The sequence below is a fragment of the Martes martes genome (genome assembly GCF_963455335.1).
Source record: "Martes martes genome assembly, chromosome: 8".
Classification (NCBI taxonomy): domain Eukaryota; kingdom Metazoa; phylum Chordata; class Mammalia; order Carnivora; family Mustelidae; genus Martes; species Martes martes.
The window spans coordinates 4,098,786-4,119,251 of record NC_137895.1 but is presented as its reverse complement, the minus strand read 5'-3'; the positions used below and the strand labels follow the sequence as shown (position 1 = coordinate 4,119,251).

Genomic DNA, 20,466 nt, shown 5'->3' with positions numbered 1-20,466 from the left:
CTGCTAGTCTCAGGATTGTTAAACATTTTGAATTGTCTTTTGGACTGCTAGGTGATCTAATGCCTGGCACATAATTGACACACAGAGATGTTTCTGAAATGAATATGTAATCCGCTGAACCCGTAAGGTTGATTACGTTATCCCCTAACTTGCCCATGCATGATTCATTACTCCTGCATACTCTGGTGGTGCTTATTGTGTCTTTAAATTGTCCTTAGCAAAGAATATCAAAAGTGCCACATTATAAACACACTCCGACTCCTGAAATCAAAATGCCCCAAAGCAATGTGGACGGTTCTCTGCCGCAGCAGTTACCATTTGCCTCTTCTGTCTTGAGTTCCTTCAGGGCTGGAATCCCTTCGCCCAGCGCAGGGCTTGCTGACAATATTGAAAGTACACATTATATGATAAAGGGTAGTGGAAAGAAAATACATGAATTACCTACAACCACTCACAGAACTTTGTTTCTTGAAAAAAATATTTTCATTTGCCTTAGAAAAAAACAACTCTTAACCTACTGATGGAGAATTCAGCTACTTAACTCCTACTTCTATTTTAAGCCCTGGATGAGCTGGAGCAATGTATTGGCACCCGGTAAACCGTCTGGTATCACCAGTGAATAAATGATCATGAAATCCTGGGAACCGAGCTCTCAGGGTCTGGGACTTGCACTCTGCGGACAGACCGCTCCACTTCCCAGTGGGTCCATGGGGGGCACCAATCAACCCATCTCAACAGCAGAATGAGGTCTTCAACCTTCTTCAAAGGAGCCTCAGATGACTCTCTGACACCCCCACCCCCTCCCACAGAACCCTCCACCCCCACATCTCCTCCTCAGGGTGCATCGGTCCCTGTGCCCAGACCCCTGCCCCGCCCCCTCCCTCCTCAGGGTGCACCCGTCCCTGCACCCCCTTTTGCAGCGCCTTCCACGCCCGCATCTCCTCCTCAGGGTGCATCTGTCCCTGTGCCCAGACCCCTCCCCCCCCCCAGGGTGCATCTGTGCCTGTCCCCCACCCGTCGCTGCCCCCCGCCCCCTCCCTCCTCAGGGTGCACCTGTCCCTGCACCCCCCTTTGCAGCGCCCCCACGCCCGCATCTCCTCTTCGGGGTGCATCTGTCCTGTCCCCACTGCTGGCCAGGCCCCATCCGACTCCCCCCCTCCCGAGGAGCCTGGGTGCCGGGCTCCTCCTCTCAGACCCAAAGCCCTCTCGGTGCCCCTCCCCCCGAACTTCCGCTCGCGCCCCCTCCCCTCGGGCGGGACTTCCGCTCGCGCCCCCTGCCCGCGCCGCGTCGTCCCCGTCGCCGCCCGAGGGGAGGCTGGAAGCGTGTCGTCGCGCTCTCTCGCCGGGTCCGGGGTGCGGCGGCGGCGGCGTCCGGCGGCGGCGGCCGTGCTCCTCCCTCGCCTGCGCTGCCCCCGCTCCTCCTCCTGCTCCGGCTCCTCGTCGTCGCCCGGCTCGGCGAGCTGCGAGCGGCAAGATGGCGGCGCCCAGGCCGCCGCCCGCCCGGCTGTCGGGCGTCATGGTGCCCGCGCCCATCCAGGACCTGGAGGCCCTCCGCGCGCTGACGGCGCTCTTCAAAGAGCAGCGGAACCGGTAACGGCCGGGCGGCGCGGGCGAGCGGGGAGCGGGCGCCCCTCCTCCCGGGCGGCGGGCGGCGGAGGCCTCCGCGGTGGGCCCGAGGGGCTCGGGGGGCTGGGCCCTGCCGCCCACCCGCCGGCACAGGTGCGGAGCCGGGCGCGGGAAGGGACCGTCCCAGGCCAGCCCGGTGCCACCGGCCGCCCGGCGTGCTGGCCGAGCGCGCGCGGGGGGCCCCGGCCGGGAGCAGTGGCGAGGCCCGCAGTTCGCGTCGCGGCGTGGTGGCGGGCAGGGGCGCGTGGCGGGGACCCGGGGGCGGCCGCGGGGACCGCCTTGCTGCGCGGTGGGGCAGCCCCCGGGGCCCGGGCCGCGCGGGGTGGGGAGCGGGAGCGCCCTGCTCGGGAGGGGGCGGGTTGCAGGGGCGACATGGCCAAGTGCGGAGGGGCGGGACTCGGCGGACCTGCTCGGGCTGGCCTTACAGCCCGTGCGGTATTGGGCGACTTCTCCAAGCCTTCGATTCTTTTTTTTTTTAATGTGTAAAATGGGAATATAACCTATAACTTCATTGCGGGACTGTACAGTGGGGTGAATGAAATAAATAAAGCGTGTGAAAATGCAAAGTATGTGACACTCTCAGTCGGTGCTTGTTTTATTGTGTTGTAGTCCTCTCCGGGCCTCATCCGTTTACGTGGGAACAGTGTCTCAGCATTTCCCTGGGAGGATGGCTGTAAGGATTAAATGAGATAATGCCTACCAGATCCCTAGTACATAGTACCAAATAAACGTCAGCTCGGATTCTTTTCCTTTAATACGTTTATCGATGGTCCCCGTGTTCCAGGCTTTGCGCTACGTGGTGAAGTTGAACAATGAAGTCCTTTACCGGGAGGTCCCGTTCTGGGGGAGCTGGCAGATAATTTTATCTGGGAGGTGGGCACAGACAGAGCACAGAAAGGGACCGCTACATGCGGGCTGGGCTGGTCCAGATGATCAGTTCCCAGAGGCCCTCTAATCTTTAAATGGGACACCTTGGTCTGAGCCCTTCGGTTCCCTTAGATCACAATGGCAGCATTGAGCTGTTGAAGGCGTGGTAAAAGCGCCGGGCACTCTGTGGGGTCTGGGGGAGGTAGGTAATTGATAAGATACTCCTAGGAGATGCAGTGATGGAGTTAATGCTTCAGCACATTTACATCATGGTGGACCTCCCTCGCAGTTGATTATCAACTGTCAGCCCTGTACTGAGCATCTGCACCGCGCCATGTGAACAAATTGTAATGGTCTAGACAAGAAGCTTCCCCAGAGGGAACTTGTGGACCTGTTGGATAGATGGTGGGCAAGGAAAGGCTTTAGATTATTTTGGCTGCATGGCTGACAGATGAGAGGGCTAATTAGGACAGTATATGCAAAGGCATCATATGCAGATTTTGCAGAGCTCCCGAGAGGGTTAAATGAAATCACATGGGTAAGATGTCTGGTACAGAGGAGACGTTCAAACATCAGATCCCTTTTTGTAATCTTTGGGATAAAATCCAAGACCCTGAGCCAGTTTACAAGGCCCTTCCTGATGGTCGTGAGGGGCGTGGATGGGGAGCCCCTGAAGGTTCTTTCTAGGGGGTGGCAAGATAAGTCCTGGGCATTACAGAGAAGTGTCTGACTGCCATATGGGGGATAAATTAGGGAGGGTGATGCTAGCTAGAGGCAGGAGACTTAAGAAGCTGATGCAGAAGCCCAAGTGAAAGAAAATGGCCTGAAGTAGGACATTGTTTATGAGGATGGATAGGGTAAGTACTGAAAAATATTTACAAGGTCGAATGGACCGCCATCAGGGTCCAACTGGATTGTTGGGGAAGAGTGAGCAAATCAAGCTTTCCACATTTGACTTGAGCTTTTCTGGGTCAGTGTCCTTGTTCCAGGCAGAGTTTGGAGACCAGGGAGAGGTGGACTGCTGTGCAGGTCTGGGGATGGGGAGGCGGAATTTGGTGGTGCAGAGAGCCCTGCGGGAGGGTTTGTAAGGACAGGCTGTGGTACTGGTTCTGTCCCTGCCTCCGTGTGTCTTTGAGCAAGTTACTCGTTGCTTCTCCTATGCAGGGGGACCCAGAGGGTGGATGGGCCAGCGGACCTGGTGCTCGATGGGACGCAAAGCGAAGCAAAATGAGGCCTGGGAGCAGCCTGTAGAAAACACCAAACCAAACCAAAACAGACTGGGAAAGAAAGTAATTGATGGAACAATAGATGAAAATCTTGGCTGAAGTAATACGTTTTGTGGTACTTTCCATATGTGTGACATTACACACACCAGCTTCTGTGGTAGCTGGAGTCAGAGAAGCATCCTGAGGTAGAACAAAACCTTGGGAACCGGGTAGACCTGGACAGGACTTGTGGCTTATCTCCCCAGACCTCTTATCTGAAAGTGGGGATGAAACTGCTCACTTGGCGGAATCACTTGAGGCTCTGGAACATTGTACGCACAGCCACGGTGTTTCTGGCTACTTATTTAATACCAGCTCTGAAAACGTGGTTGGGTTGGAAGTGACCGAGAACCCAGTCGGGTTTAATCTCTTGCCTTTTGGAAAGCGGTTGGAAAGGTTATAATGTATTCTAATTTTTAGATTTCCAGGGAAAGGGATCCCAGGATCTCCTTCCAACCCCCAAGTGAACGGAAACTCCTGTCCCATTGTAACGGTTTTTGATGTTCCGCTAATCTTTGATACTTCATCCTTCAAGAGGAGGAGGTTAATTCCTCTCTCCTTTGTGGGCTGAATTTAGTCATTTGCTTTTAATATAATAGATTACGATGGGAGTGACAGTGTGTGACTTCTGAGACTAGGTCAGAAACGGCAGTGCAGCTCCCTCTCGGCTCCCTCTCGAATCACTGACAGAGTCAGCTGCCATGTCATGAGGACAATGTCATCTGTGCAGAGAGATCCGTGTGGCCAGGAATGTGATGAACCATCTTGGAAGTGATGTTCTTAATCCAGGGAAACTTTTCCGCCATCTGTGCAGCCTCATGAGACCAGAAGCCAGAACCACCCCGCTCAGCCACTCCCAGATTCCTGACCCTCAGACCTGAGCGAGACCATAGCGGTAGCGTTTTAAACTGCTGTGTTTGGGGTCATTTGTTACATAGCAGTAGATCATTGATACACCAGTCTAACTTCTTCATGCCCTGGATTGTATAGCCCACTTCTTGAATAGTATCTTAATCACAAAAATCCATAAAAAATGCTGAGAGTCATAAAATACCAGTATTAAGATAGTACTCGGTGGGGCGCCCCCCGGGTGTGCAGTGTGTTAAGCGTCCGACTCTTGGTTTCGGCTCAGGTCCAGATGTCCTTGTCGTGAGGTGGAGCCCTGTGTTGGGCTCTGTGCTCAGTGCGGAGTCTGCCTGAGATTTTCCCTCTCCCTCTGCCCCTCCCGCTGGTGCTCCCGTCCGCTCTTTTTCTCTCTTTGAAATAAATAAATCTTAAAAAAAAAAAAAAAAGATACTCTTCGGCTATTGCTTCTTTGTGGAAGGTGATTCTGTTTCTTACCGATTACATTTGTTTTCTACCTTTTGTTTAATGTACACATGTGCGTTTTTAACATTGATTTAACAAGTGATTTTTCTTGTTGTGCTGTCAGTCTTCATTAAATTCTTTCTGAAACAAAATAAGATATAGATACATTAAAAATTCTGTTTTTGGGTTTTTGCTGGAGGTTTTCCAACCCTTTAGTTACCTTCATGGTGCATCTCTCCATCATCTCTCTCTGTGATGTAGCCGGACCCTTAGGTTAACATGTGGAGCCTAGTGGAGCTTATTGTCGAACTCTGTGCCTCCACTGGCCGTTGAGTAGCCATTAGCTATGTGTGGCGATTTAGATTAATTAGAAATAAGTAAAATGAGTGGTTGTGTTCCTTACTGGCAATAGCCACATTTCAAGTACTCAGTAACCACATGTGGTTAGTGGCTGCTGTGTTGGTCACTGCAGATGTGGAATGTTTTCATCATTGTAGAAAGTTATGGATAGTGCTGCTGTCTCTCTCTCTCTCTCTCTTTTTGGCAAGATTACGTTCTGGTTCTTGAGCATTCCTGAAGTAATGTAACATTTGGATATTACTTTCTATAAATTCTTCTCAAACTTAAACTGATACCTCATTGTTTTTCCATTTGATAAGCTTCTTTTTTTTTTTTAAGATTTTATTTATTTATTTGAGAGAGAGAGCATAAGCGGGGAAGAGAGGCAGGGGGAGAAGCAGGCTTCCCACTGAGCAGGGAGACTGACACGGGACTCGATGCCAGGACCCTGAGATCATTGCCTGAGCCGAATGCAGACGTTTAACTGAGCCACCCAGGCACCCCCATTTGCTAAGCTTCTGGATGAAGTGAGCATATCACATTCACCGTATCCCTAGATCTAGCATGGGGTCTGATAATTAGAGGTGCTTGACAAATTTTTTTTTTAAAGATTTTATTTATTTATTTGACAGAGAGGGAGATGACAAGTAGGCAGAGAGAGAGGAGGAAGCAGGCTCCCCGCTGAGCAGAGAGCCCAATGCGGGGCTCGATCCCAGGACCCTGAGACCATGACCTGAGCTGAAGGCAGAGGCTTAACCCACTGAGCCACCCAGGCGCCCCATTGACAAATCACTGTGGAATTGCTGGTACGCGTAGCTTATTACCCAAGGTGCATGCTTGGTCTTTTCTTCCAATCTCATGTAAAACATACAGGTTTGTATACATACATATTTTCTTAACTTCTGTCAAGATAGCTTATTTTTCCTCTCTAATCTGTGTTTAGTTAAAATTGTTTTTCTGGGAGTGCCTGGGTGTGTCTGTTGGTTGGGTGTCTGCCTTGGCTCAGGTGGTAGTTCCCGGGTCCTGTGATTGAGTCCTGCGTCGGGCTCCTGCCCCCTGGGGAGCCTGCTTCCCCCTCTCTTCCCTGCTTATGCTCTCTCTCACTGTCTTCATCTGTCTCTCTCTCTCTCTCTCCCAAATAGGTAAAATCTTTAAAAAAAAAAAAAGTAAAATTGTTTTTCTGTTTACTTTCTTCCAGGTTTTGTACATCCCGCCGAATAGAGCAGCTGTTTCCCTCCAGCCTTCTGAACCCCTTTTGCCGTATAAACTCTATTTCGTTTTCTTAAGAGAGCACTTACTATTTTTTAACATACTTTGTTTTATTTTGTAATGATTTTTTTATTGATGCTCTGCCTCTTTCCAGAATAGAAGGCCCAGGAGGATAGAGCTGTTTGGCTTTTCTTTGAATTATTCTGTTGGATAATGCGTCTTGAATTTGATTTTCTTCATCAGTACATCAGCTGGTGTTTCTTCAGATGTTGCTTCTTTCCCATTCTTGCCTTTCCTTCTAGTTACACATGTTAAACCTTTCACTATAAATACATATTTTAAAGATTTACTTATTCATCAGAGCGAGAGAGAGCCTGTGTGCATGTGGAGAGGGACAGAGGGAGGGAATCTTCAAGTAGACTCCCCCTGAGCACAGAGCCAGTCTTGGGGCTTGATCTCACAGCCCTGAGATCATGACCTGAGCTGAGACCAAGAGTTGGACGCTTAACTGACTGGGCCACCATGGGGCCCCTCACTATATTTTATATGTATCACACGCCCATTTCTTTCTTGTCCCTTCTCAGAGTTTCTGTTTGAAAATTTGCTACTAATCTGCTTTCTAGTATTCTGATCCTCTCTTTTGCTGTGTTTAGTCTACTGTTATCCACTGTGTTTTTAGTTTCAGGTACGTATTTTGAGTTATCATATTGCAGAATTTCTCTCTGATTTTTTAAACAGATTCATTACTTCTTGAACATATTAATTATAGTTATTTGAAATAACGTGCCTGACGGGGTGTCTGAGTGGCTTAGTTGGTTAAGCATCTGACTCCTGGTGTCAGCTCAGATCATGATCTCAGGGTTGCTAGTTCAAGCCCCACATTGGGCTCTACATTCAGTGTGGAGCCTACTTAAAAATTACCAAAAAAAAGTGCCTGATAACTTTCCAATGTTAGTTTTTCTTGTGTTCAGTAATTTGGTCCTGTCTCTTTTATTGAACACTGAATGTTTGTATGAAAAATGGAGGCCTTTTCTAGGTATCTTCCCTTTGACGAATATCTGCAAACTCAAAACCCAAATCAGTCTAAAAACTATGTCTTTTAATAATGGTGGTGGAAGAACTTGACATCTGATGGGAACAAAATGAACTTTGGCCCACGTATTCCACAAAAAGTACCTCAGCATAAAAGCCAAAACTGTAAAGTGCTGGAAAGGAAACATGGGAGATTATCGTTGTGACCCGGAGTGTAGGTAAACATTTCTTATTTAGCCCACAGATAACACAAACCATGCAAGAAAAAATGGACTTTACCATTAGACTTTATCAGAATGAAAAACTTACACTCACCCCAAGACATAATTAAGAAAATGAAAAGGCAAGCCATGAACTGAGAAAATACTTGAATTCCTGTGTCTGACAAAGGACATGTTTTAGAATATACGAAGTGCCCCTACGACACAATGGTAAGAAGACGAAACTAATTAAAAAATTGGGTGAAAAAATTCTCTGCTTCATGAAAGAAGATACAGTGCATAAGTGTCCAACAAACACACAAGGTGCTCCATGTTATTGGTCTTTAAGTAAATGCAAATTGAAATGAGATAGCACTTGACATTCGTCAGGAAAGCTGTGACAGCAGAAAAAAGGAACGGAAGTGCTGGTGAGAATGTGGAGAAAGTGGACCGCTTGGGCATCGTTAGTGGGAGTGGTAAATGGTGTAGCTACTGTGGAAAGGAGTTTGGGGGCTCCTCAGAAGGCCAGTGTGACTCAGCAGCCCCACTCATTGGCGGGCATCGCAGACACACCTGAGAGCAGAGGTTCCAACAGGTGTTCGTGGGCCAGGGCTCGGTGTGCGTTACTCACAATGGCCACAAGATGGAAGTGACCCAGGTGTCCATCAGCAGATGAGTGGGTACATAAAATGTGGTCTGTCCATCCACTGAGATATTACTGAGCAATAAAGAGGAGTGAAGTGCTGATCCGTGCTGCAGTGCAGATGAACCTTGAAAACATGTTCCGTGGAGGAAACGAGACATAAAATGACAAATACACGATTCCGCTTTATAAGGTACCTAGCACGTTAGAGGTTACCCGTGGTTAGGGGTGGGGAGGAGCTAATGCCCAGTGGTTCTAGAGTTTCTCTTTGGGGTATTCAAAAAGTTTTGGAATTAGATGGTGGTGGTTACACAACAATGTGAACATAATTCAAGCCACTGAATTTTACACTTAAAAATGGTCAAAATGACAAAATTTATGTTAGGTACACAGTAGTTCTCCCCCCTTATCCTTGGGGGACACGTTCCAGGACCCTCAGTGGATACCTGAAACTGTGGATGTTTTTTCCTATCCATACTGTCTGTGATAACATTTAATTTATAAGTGAGGCACAGTAAGATTAACAGCAGTAACTAGGAGTGAAATAGAACAATAGTAGCATACTGTAATAAAAGTTATGGGAGTGTGGTTGGTCTCTCTCTCAGAGTATCTCCCTGTGCTGTATTCGCCCTTCCTGTGATGACGGGAGATGATAGCAGCGCCCCCATGGCGCCATGAGGTGAGCTGAATGATGTAGCATCGTGACGTAGCGTTAGGCTGCTGTTGATCTGATGGGACATCAGAGAGTGGGTGTCTGCTTGTGGACCGTGGTTGACTGTGGGTGACCAAAACTGTGGAAGGCCAGATTATGGATAAGGGCAGGGGGACCACTGTATTGCATTTTACCACAATAAAAAAAATTAATAATGTAATATACAAAGATCCGTCAAGTTATACACTCGAAAAGGGTGAATTATGTGTTATGTAAATTATATCTCAATAAAGCTTTTATTTTTGAATTTTTTAAATTAATTTTTGAGAGGAGGGAGGGGCAGAGAGAGACTCTTAAGCAGGCTCTACGTCTAGTGTGGAGCCTGACGTGGGGCTCAGTCCCGCAATCCCGAGATCGTGACCTGAGCTGAATCAAGTGTCAGATGGGCAGCCAACTGCATCACCCAGACGCCCCTCGATAAAGCTTTTACAAACAAAACCATAACGAGATAACTCTGCATACCCATCGGAATGGCTACGATTGTAGATTGCTGGTGTGTAAATGGTGCACCTGCCCTGGGGAACATTTTGGCAGTTTTTCTGTAAAATTTAACATACACCTGCCTATGACTCTGCCAAGAACATAAGTCCACAGAAGACATACAGCCAAATGCTTGAAACACCTCAGATTTCCACCAGTGGGAAACAGCTGAAACTATCCGGAAAATTACATGAACGAACCACCAGCGCAGCAGAATGGACAGGTCTCAGGGACACAGCAGGTGAAAGAGGCCAGACGCCAAGTACGCGGTGTGTGCGTTTATGTTTATGAAGTTCTCCAACGGGCAAGGCTAATCAGTGCCGATACACCTCTGAACAGTGGTTGTCGAAAGAGGTTGGGGAGTGACTGGAAAGGAACAGGAGGGAATTTTCTGGAGCAAAGGAGGTGGGCTTTATCTAGCTGGGGGTATTGGTTGCCTGGGGGCGTGCATTGGTCACAACTCATTAAACTTAACATGATTTGTGTATTTCACTGCATGTAAAATTGTATCTTAATTTTTTGCCTGTAAGTTACTACTCTTCTCATCCCTCTGGAAAGAAAGTGGGTATTATAGTGTTTGCTTTGTAGGGTTGATCGATGTAGGTATTAGAGTGTGCTGCATATGCTTAGTCCAGAACAGGGCCTGGTGAGTATCCGGTGCCCAGCAGACCCTGACATTGCGGGCTCTAGTCAGGGTATGAAGTGAAAAGAAATGAGTGGTAACTGTTGGGAATTTTGTTTATTTTATTTAATTTTTAAGATTTTATTTATTTATTTGACAGACAGTGAGAGAGGGAACACAAGCAGGGAGAGAGGGAGAGGGAGAAGCAGGCTCCCCGATGAGCAGGGAGCCCGATGTGGGCCTGATCGCAGAACCCTGGGATCATGACCTGAGCCAAGGGCAGATGCTTAACGACTGAGCCACCCAGGTGCCCAGTTTTGTGTATTTTAAAGTCATGCTTGTAAAGTTTTTAATTTCATCTCATTTCCATGGTCAGGTCCTTTATTTTTTTATAAAGATTTTATTTATCTGACAGCAAGAGAGGGAACACAAGTAGGGTAGAGGGAGAGGGAGAAGCAGACTTCCCGCAGAGCAGGGAGCCCGATGCGGGACTCAGTCCCATGGCCTTGGGATCATGACTTGAGCCGAAGGCAGAGGCTTAACCCACTGAGCCCCGGTTCTTGTTTTAATAAGCTTTTGGAACGGCCTCTGAAACTTTGGAATAAAAAATAGGTATAAGGACAAGAAACTCAGTGGAAGAAAAATGGTTTTTCAGATCTAAGATGTGGGCAGTAATTTCATGCCACAATTGTGATCCCTTGGTAGAAAGGTATTTCGGCAATATTAAATAATTTTAAGAAGCTGTAAAAACTTCCAGTAAAAAAAGCAGGTACTTGAAATGAGCAGTGTTGTGACTTAGGCAGAGGAATTTAGATGTGTTTGCATGGTGTGACTGCTTTAGGAACTGACATTCAGAACACCCATGCTTGTGTAGTCTTTGGAAAAGGAAATTGAGGCTTTTCATTAGTTTTCATCCTAGTGTTTTCGTTGGTTTGGTTGCTTATTTTTAAACTTCTGACAAATCAAGACCACAAATACAGAAAAATGTCCGTGCCTTATGGTGGGCGATAGAAGAGATGATCTAACGAGTACCCATGCATTTCACTAGCAAAATCAATAAACGTTCAAGTTTTGTCTTCTTCTTTCAAAGGCCAAAATGTTAACCCATACTGTTAATGTCCTCTGGATGGGAACAAATTGCCCCGGAGGTAGCAGCTTGAAACCACACATGTTTATGATATCACGCAGTCTGTGAGGGTCAGGAGATGCTTGGCTGGGTGGATCTGGGTTAGTGTCTTTCCTGAGGTCGCGGTCAGGCTGTTCACCGGGTCAGCCAGCCTGAAGACCCGACGGGCTGGAGGCCTGATCCCAAACTCTCGCCAGGCTTTAGGTTAGGCTTTCAGTCCTTGCCACGTGGATCCTTCCCTAGGGCTGCTCATACCCTGGCAGCGGGCTCATTCTTGCCAGCGAGCCAGGAGACTGTGCTCAAGGTGGACGCTGGAGCGTCTTAATAATCTTGGAAGTGACCTACCCTTTCTGCCGCGTGTTGTCATGGTCATGGGAGGGATCACACTTCAGGGCTTGATCACCAGCAGGGGGTTGGATTGAGGTAGGAGGGCTCCTTGTTTCACTCTGATCCCATGCTTCCCTCTTGATTTCAGAAGGGGTACACTGGTACAGTTGTCGTGTCATTTACATTGTGTCTTTGAGTCCTGCCGCTTTTCACGCGTGGAGGGCTGTTGTAAAGTCTCCCAGCACGGGGATGGATGATAACTTACCTTTTTTCTTACCGATGATGTTTGGATGGCCTTGGAGTTTTGGTAATTCCTACTGCACCCTTCCGTCTCCGAGTGCAGGGGAGGCCTGGCCTAGTGCTGACTTCCTCGTGTTGGCCCTGATTGCCACACGGCGGAGGGGGCTTCTGCCCGTCCTGGGCGAGCGAGCTTCACTCCTTGGTTTTAGACGTGATTGTAGCTGAGCGTTCCCGTTCAGTTTTTGAGTATGGACATACGTGTCTTGTTTTAAGGCCGGGCTGTGTATTTATTTTTTAAAAGTACCTTGATTACATTGTTTGGAATGGAGGGGAGACGTGTCAGGCGGGACAGGGGTCTCTGATGCAGCTCTTGGTCCATTTTGGGGGCTCCGTACACGTTGAACTGCGTAGTGCGTTGGGGAGCCGCTGGCTGTGATGAGAGTGTCCAAGAGCCGGTCTGTAGTTATTGTTCTGGCCACGCCAGAGCTTTTAGTGGGGTTTGCTTTTCTTTGCTGACTTCACACGTGCCAGCGTTTAGCACTGTCGTGGTAGCTGATCAGTGCGAAGAGCTGTAGTCAGCCCATAACATAGCCAGAGTTCAAATGCTAGGATACTGAGTTTGTAAGTATCGTCGTGTGCCTCCATTCCTTTGTGTGTACACACAGATCATTTTTCCTTCAATTACCGTGTCACCTCCTCCTCAAAGCCTGCCTCCTGGCCTGTTTGCCCTGTGGCCCTCTGCACCTCCCTCTTGGAAAGAACTTCCTGGAGTGTTGCAATCACCTGTCATCACCTGCTGGCCCGCTGGAGTGAGAGCAGCCCGAGGGCAGGCTTCTCCTCATTTACCTTTGTATCCTCAGAACCTGCTTGAAGAGCCAGCACGGAATGAGCACTTGATGGGGTGTTTATTGTTCCTTAAATATTTTCTTGAGTCATTCGATATAAAGAGAGAGTGTAGACGAAGGACTTTAGCAGGGAAAGTATAGAAAAAACGCCAAATATGACAGAGGACTATGATTCCAAAGGTAAAGAAAAAAAGCCTTGGTATTCCTAACTGCTTGTATAACTGCATTGATGAACTTTCACGAAGGAAATAGAACGAGCACATTGGAGTCAACGTACTTTGGAGCTCAGAAATAAACCTGTCCGTCTGTGTATACGCATACTCACCTAGGTTTTCCCCAAACATTACTGAGCCTCTGGCCAGCAACAATCTCTGGCTGCACCAAAAACAAAAACAAAAAATGAAACAAAACGAAAACCCCCAAAAAACCCACAGGAGTCGTCAGCCTTGCTAAGGTCATCGTATGGCATCTTGACTCAACCGTGATTCAGATCAGCTTTGTTGAGCGAGAACATCAACTCAGTGATGCTATAAAAAGCACTTTGCAGAGCAGCATGACAGTTTGCTTTATTTTTACCTAGGCTGTGAGCTGGAGGACCCCATGGAACGATTTGGTAAGGTGTTCTGACTCAACTTCAAAATACAGATGTGGTCAGGGTAAGCCACCCCTCTCATTCAATTTTCTTAAATGGACAGAACAGACAGGAAAGCGTTGGAGCCAGCAAGTCAAAATAAATAAGACCAGGGCTGTGACCGCCAGCACCCTCAGAGCAGAATTTCTCAGCTCTTCATTCTTCCAGTCTTCCTTAGTGGTCCCTGGACTGTGGGCAAGGAAACTCAGGCAGAGGCCCAGGGACCCCGGTCCTGCCTGCGCTGAGTCACCCGCCCTGCGGGCCGCAGACGTGGACGAGTCATGTCAGAGCCAGGGGACCACGTGTAAGCCAGCGACGCTCTCATTGGAGCCATTGGTGTATGTCGGGCTCAGGGAAGTGCCTGGCACGTAATAAGCACGACTTTAAGTGTTTTTGTGGTTGTCTTTGTCCTTGAGAATAGTTATAGCTTTATCAAAGGGCGTTAAAAGATGACAAATGGTGCGATATACCATTACATGATGGAAAACCTCAGTAGCGCAGAGACATCCATTCTCCCCAGAGTGACTTGTGGTTTCTGTGCCCCTGAAAATAAAAACTCGACAGGCATATTTATGGGTGGAAATGCACAAGCTGATTTTCTCATTTGTATGGAGAACTAGGTTTTCTGTTACTTCCTGATTCCCTCAAGGCTTTGTATGAACCTTTTCTGACTCCTCAGCTCTTGAAGCCCTCGCATATGTCCTCCCCAAAATTTGAGCGTCTTCATTTCCTTCTCTGAACATTGATCTTCTTGATAGAAGTGAAATTCGGCTCGCCTCTGAGGGATGCCTTTCCAGAAGGTCTTCCAAGCGGGAGGCTCTTTGCTCTCTCCCGTGTACCCTGCAGTGGAAGGCGTGTTAGGTGTTCTCCTTGATGGCCCTGGCTGCTTCCAGACTTCCCCTGGGACCCCTCCAACTTTCCATCTCACGCCATCAGCGCGTACCCCATGTGTGGTCACTTTCGCCGCTAGAAGAATTCCCTGGGTCACTTCACCTCGTTCCTTGAAGAATGAAATCGAGGTCGTGTTAAGTCTGCAGTGCTTGTCCTGTCTTAGCCCTTGGCTGTTTTGGTGTTCCCGTAGATCATTGCTCTGGCCTTTTCGTTCCTTGACTTTCTTTCTCTCTGTCAGTGAGCTTGACCTTCACCCCATCTAACCACACACTGTCAGCGCCCCCGGGGCCTTATCATTAACCACAGCTGCCTTCCCGCCACAGTCTGTTCAGGGGTCCCACTCTTGCCCCCTGTTTGATCTTCTCTAGGTCACCTCCCGCAAGGGTCTTCAGTCCGACCAGGACCTACAGTCGGTTGATCCTACTACTTCTTTTTCTTTGTTTCTGTTTAAATTTTAAGTAGGCTCCATGCCCATGTGGGGCTTGAACTCACAACCCCGAGATTAAGAGCCCCGTGCGCTGCCGAGGGAGCCAGCCCGGCGCCCCGATCCCCTGCTAATTCCTGTCCCTTGTGTTCCTCGGATTCACATTGTCCTTCTTGAGCCACTTTAGATGGATGGGTTGGTGGTAAAAGCAACTGCTGGTGTATCTACCCGGGCTTCCCTTGTCTCTTCTGTTAACTTGGCCTCAGGCTTCCCTGGGACGTCTCCGGCTCCGGATAAAGCCAGCTTGCTGTGTTCTCTGTGCCCGCACCCGGGTAACTGAGCCAGGCTCGAGGAAAGCTTACAGCCTTGCTCACTGGTCTCGTGGGAAGTTGACGATCCCTACGTAGCGGTGCTGATGGGTCTGTGTTTAGGTTGGTCATTAAGGTCACTGCCTTGGCGCTGCCTGGCAGTGCTCTGTCTCTCCCTCCTCCATTCGGCCTCTTGCTGTCCTGGTCAACCCCGCCCTGCCTTTCCCTTTCCTTAACTTTCCGTTGTGTCTCCTTCATCCTCACTCCTGGCTTCCTGTTTTACTGAGAAGAGAGGAGCAACCAGAAGGTGATTTCCAGGACTCGCCGTCCCCCTCTCTCCCCAGCTACCTGTGCCGTGACTGTCCCCTGCCTTCCCTTCTGTGGCTGTGGAGGAACGGTCCTGCTCTGAATGCCACCTGCCCCCCCCCCCCCCCCCCCGTCCCCGGACCTGCACGCTCGACTTCGCTCCCTTTTGCAGGCATCGCTCCCGTAATCCCCCCCCCTTCTTAAATTGTCAGTTTTACCCTTTCTGTTGGATTATTTTCATCCGATTATACATCTGCTGCTGTTTTTCCCCTTGGGAGAAAGCTCTGTTTCCCTGAGCCGTGATCCCATTTTCCTGCTCCCTTTCCTAATGGAACTTCTCCAAACAGTGATTTCTGTTTACCCATCTCAGTTTCTCTCTCTCTCGAACCCGTTTCACATTGCTGACCAGTGGTGTTCCTCTTCGTCCTTCACTCCCCTGACCGCCGGCTGCAGTCGGTGGGGGCTCCCATCTTTCTCCTGGAAACACTTTCTTCGCCCGCCTTGCACACCACCACCCTCCTCTGAACCACCTTCCTCATTGGCAGCTCCCTCCCGGGGCTGCAGGGGCTCCCGGGGCTCCGTCCTCAGACCGCTCCTCTCCCCCGCCCTGTGCTCGCTTCACTCCCGAGCGACCGCGTTCAGTCCGTGCTTCACTACTCTCCGTCTGCTGGTGGCTGGAACATCTGCCTGGGCTGAACTTGCCTTCCGAACTCCAGACCTGTGGATCGCTCTGCCTCCTGTGTGGTTCGTCGTTTCTGGAAAGCACCTCCAGCCTCACCAGTCCCAGCTCGCAGGGCCCCCCACCCCGTGGGTATCTCCAGGCAGGCTTCTCCCTTTTGGCGAGCTGCACGGACATCTTTCCTGAAGTTGCCTGGGCCACAGTTCTGGAGTTCTCCCTGAGTCCCCTTTCTCAGATGGCCCTCACAACAGATTCCGTCGTCAGATCTCGTCGGCTCTTTCTTGAGAATACACCCAGAGTCTGATCTCTGCTTATTCTTTCGCTGCCGCTCTTTTCCTAGAACAGGGCCCTAACTGGTCTCCTGGTGCCTTCATCCCCTGTGGTTCGTTCATCACAGAGCAGCCGGAGGGGTCCCCCAGAATGCAGGGCACTAGAGCCTTCTGGGGCTTTCCCGTTAGGATACAAGCCAAAATCCTTCCAGCCTGCACGGTGTGGTTCCGTCTTGCCTCGGACTCAGTTTACCTCTCCATTCCCTCGCCGGGCTGCCTCTCCGCCAGCCCTCCGCCTTCCCTGTGATGCACCGGGTGGGTACGCCTTCACCTTCCAACCCCGTCTCCCAGGAAGGGGCCCGGCACTTCCTTACCCGGTTCCCTGCTCTAAGACCACTTTTCCAAATAAGCTTAAGGAGGCCTTATATATAAAATCTTTCTCCGCCTGAGAACATGAAGACGTTCTTCATATATATTCTAACAGAGCTTTCTAGCTGTGGCTAACACGCCGTCCTAGATGCATCTGGGGTGCCTTCCTCCGACTCCCCGCAGAGCCCGTGGCCACGCTGTCACCCGTCAGGTTTCTTTGAAGGCAGTGCTGCTCCTGGACACGCCAGCCAGTGGTTTACTTTCCCACCTGCCTGCCGGTTGCGCCTTTTCTTGGCTTCTCTCACTCGGCGTTGTGCATTTGCAGTCTGATTCTGACGAGAGGTGAATTTTGACTATCGTGAGGACAGCGGGAAAGGGGAAGCGTGTCATTTTGGGGGGTGGGGGGGGCTGATGTGTGTGGACTCTTCAAAGCAGGGGTGCCAGACTACTCCGGGGGCCATGGTGGGGCCCCGCCACCTTTTAAGAACGTCCGTGTCTGTCTTTTCCTTTTTTTTCCTTCCTTAAATGATCTGTGAGTAGTTTTTACATTTTGAAGTGGTTGGAAAAAGTAAACTTTGGGTCATAAGAAAACTGCATGAACTTTAACTGTCAGTGTCCCCAAGGAGAGCTTTGTCAGCACTCAGCCATATTTGTGCGCTCAGATGTCGTCTGCAGCTGCTTTTGCTCTGATGGCGGCGTTGTAGAGTGGTGACCGAGCCCGTCAGGCCCTCCGGTCCCAAGTGTTTACTTGCTGGCCTCTCCTAGAGAAATGGATTGGTCGGAGCTGTCAGGGACAGCTTGAGAGTTCCAGATGGAACAGAAGAGGGAAGGAAGAGAGCTCCTGGGTGGGCAAAGATGAACCTCAGAATCCTGCCCGCAGCTGTTTCTGGCAGGAAGGGCAAATGTTTTTATTTTCTGTTTTATTTTGTTCCATCCAGCCTGGTCAGATCAGTAAGCAGGGTTGGGAGTGGGGGGGGGGGCTGTGGTTTTAAATAACAGCCAGTGATTCTTAATCTTGGAACGGGGCTGCAAGGTCTAAGAATCTTCCTTTTCTGGAGCAGGGAAGTCTCGGCAGGGCAGGGCTGGGCCGGGCCGATGAGCCTTTGGCTCCCTTTTCGGGAGGAGGTCCAGCCCCATGAATGACTCACTGGAAAAAGTGTGTGCCCGTGGGACCGCGGGCCTATCTAATCTCTGACATACGGTCACGGGGAGTTTTCTTTAATTTTACTGAGACGGGACTTGCCAAGATTCAACCTACAGATCTGTTCAGACTTGAAGGAAATTAAATTCTACCTTTTGTAGAATTCAAAGCCTTTTTTTTTTTTTTTTGTTTCTGTAATGTAACATTTCATTTGTATGTTGTCTTCGGGGTATGCATTCCTATCTAATAGGAGTGTCTAACAGTTGAATTTTAATTGTCCTCCTAAGTACTTTCTGCCTTCTGTGAGTAAAGTAGCTAAGCTTTTTAAAGTCTCTGAATATTTTGTGTTAGTTTGGTTAAAGCAGAAGTGACAGCAATTACTATTATTAATAGTAACATTTGTCATGTGGGAGCAGTTGGTCTTTACTGTTCTGCTGTCTGTCGTTGATCATTTCAGGTCTTTAGCTGCAGTGCCTTGACGGTGAACTTCGAACTTGAAGACAGAGTACATTAGGGCTGTTGGGATCTGTTATACCAAATAGCTTTCTTTCAAGGCTGTCGAGGAGCACAGAGGTATACACAAGACTTTTGGGTGTTTCCCCAGTTCTTGCTGGTAGCGAATGAAAGCTCTTTCCCCACCCGGTGGAAGTTGATCAGGTATTGTACACAAAGGTGGCGGGTAAAGTCTACAACCATTTATTGTATCGCTCTAGAGAAAGGGTTTTTTCCTTCTACCCTTTCTAGAGGAGCCAGACATCTAACAGATAGTCTTTGCTGTCCGGTACGATTGTCACTAGGTTTACATTCCCCCCTTAGGCTCATCCATTGTGTCACCCATGGAGAAGGAGAAATTCGATGTTTGTGAACTATCCAGTCATAAGACGGTTACATCTTTTGGAAAACATGACCGTTTTCTGAGGAGAAAGGAGATATGGAGGCCAGGATATATGGACAGGAATGGGAGAGTCGAGCGGATGCCTGGATAGGTCTCTTTCTCCCGTTGCTGCAGCCCCAGGCGCGAGCTCCCCTGCTCACCCGCTCAGGGCGTGCCCAGTGCACATCCGTGAGGCAGGCAGATGCCACCGAGCGCGCTGGTGCCTCGTCGCTGTTGGCAGCTTGAGTAAGTACAATTAGTGAATGCCAGTTCTGGACCCTAGAGATATGGAAATAAAGAGGATAGGCTCTGTTTCCCGGTGATTTATGGGCCAGCCGGGGAGCTGTGTTGGAGAAGTGAGTATAATCTGAGCGGGTAAGTCTTAATTAGTCCGTCTTACAGGCGGAATGACAGTGGGACGTTGACGGGGGAGCTGGTCCACCTGGAGTAGCAGAGAGTTTCTCCGGCCCTGGGAGTTTTCCAAAGGCTTCAATAAGGAGATGCAGGATTTTGCAGGCGGACACTTGGGTGGGCGTTGTGTAGAAGGTGCATTCCCCCCCGTACGTTGGAGCAGAGAGGTTTGCAAGTGCCTGGTGTTTTCAGGAATCCATGGGTGCACAGCCTGGGGAGAGCAAATGACAGTGACCACAGTCCCAGATTACCTTACTTTCTCTTCACGGCACAAGCGTGAATTGCTGTGTGCCGAGGGAGGGCTCTCATGATGATTCTCTGGCAGCCGTTAGTAGTTATTTTAGGAAGATGGCAGTTTGCCTTAGCTCAGCTAAACATTTTTCTTTTGATTAAAAGTGTAACCAAGGAGAAAGGCCTGGTGCACATGTGACAAATTATTGTGCAAGCCTGGGGAGTCACTCATAGGATAGGTTCTCGAACTTACTAATTGCGGCATGGTTGGCATCTCAGTCCTCCAGTTTTCCCAAGAACAGTGGTTTTTTTCCCATCTGACTTTTCTGTCTACCGCAGTTTGAGTCCGAAGCTTTCGATGCGATGGCTTCTGGGAAGACCGTTCACGGTAGCGAGGCGGTGTCCGCGTGAGGTTACCTTGCGAAGGACGGGTGGGGAGAGGTCACGTTGGCTTCTTCATCCCGGGGCACATGATGCCATCTCAGTAGGAAAAAGAGGCGTTATTGCATGTGATTCAGGTGGTCGCTTCTCCTTTTGTTTGACCGTAACATTCCATGATGGCTGCCATCGAAACCGTGTGCAGTGGGGGCACATAGGAGACTTACTCTCTGTTGTGGAAATCCTGATCACACTCAGCATCCTTTGATGTGTTTGAAACTCTTTGGTGTTTCCTTAGTGTGTCAATGTTTGCACTGTATTATACTCCTTAAAGATGTCTGGAGAGTGTTCGCGAATTTTCTTTATGGCAAATCGTCACTGAAAATGGCTTATGTGGGTAGTTGTTTCTTACAGTCCCTGAGATGGGATAAGTACCGTACCCTTGGGCTTTTACGGTTTCATTTGGTCACCCAGTCACTGACAAATAATGTGACTTACATCCTCTGTCCATGAGCTGAAAACATGCCAGTTGCAGTACAGGGACTCGGGGTCCTGAAGCTCAAGGAGGGGCGTGTCTCTGGGCCCTGCCCTGCGCGGGGGGAGATGCGTGGAGGGACTCTGCCAGCACCTGAGCGGGCCCAGTGACTTGGGTGGCTCGGTGTCCACGGTTCGTGTGGACTGGGGGCTCCCTGATAGCCTGGCACAGCGCGAGG

The 20,466-nt window shown here is 49.5% G+C and overlaps 1 protein-coding gene across 1 annotated transcript in view; it reads left to right on the top strand.

The window, feature by feature from the left end:
• Window positions 1-1,256: 1,256 nt before the first annotated feature.
• ATXN10 (ataxin 10) overlaps window positions 1,257-20,466 on the top strand; it is a 159,432-nt gene continuing 140,222 nt past the window's right edge. The window contains exon 1 of the mRNA XM_080809915.1: window positions 1,257-1,590. Within this exon, the coding sequence (XP_080666041.1) occupies window positions 1,475-1,590 (116 nt within the window). The 5' untranslated portion in view covers window positions 1,257-1,474. The remainder of the gene's footprint in view (window positions 1,591-20,466) is intronic.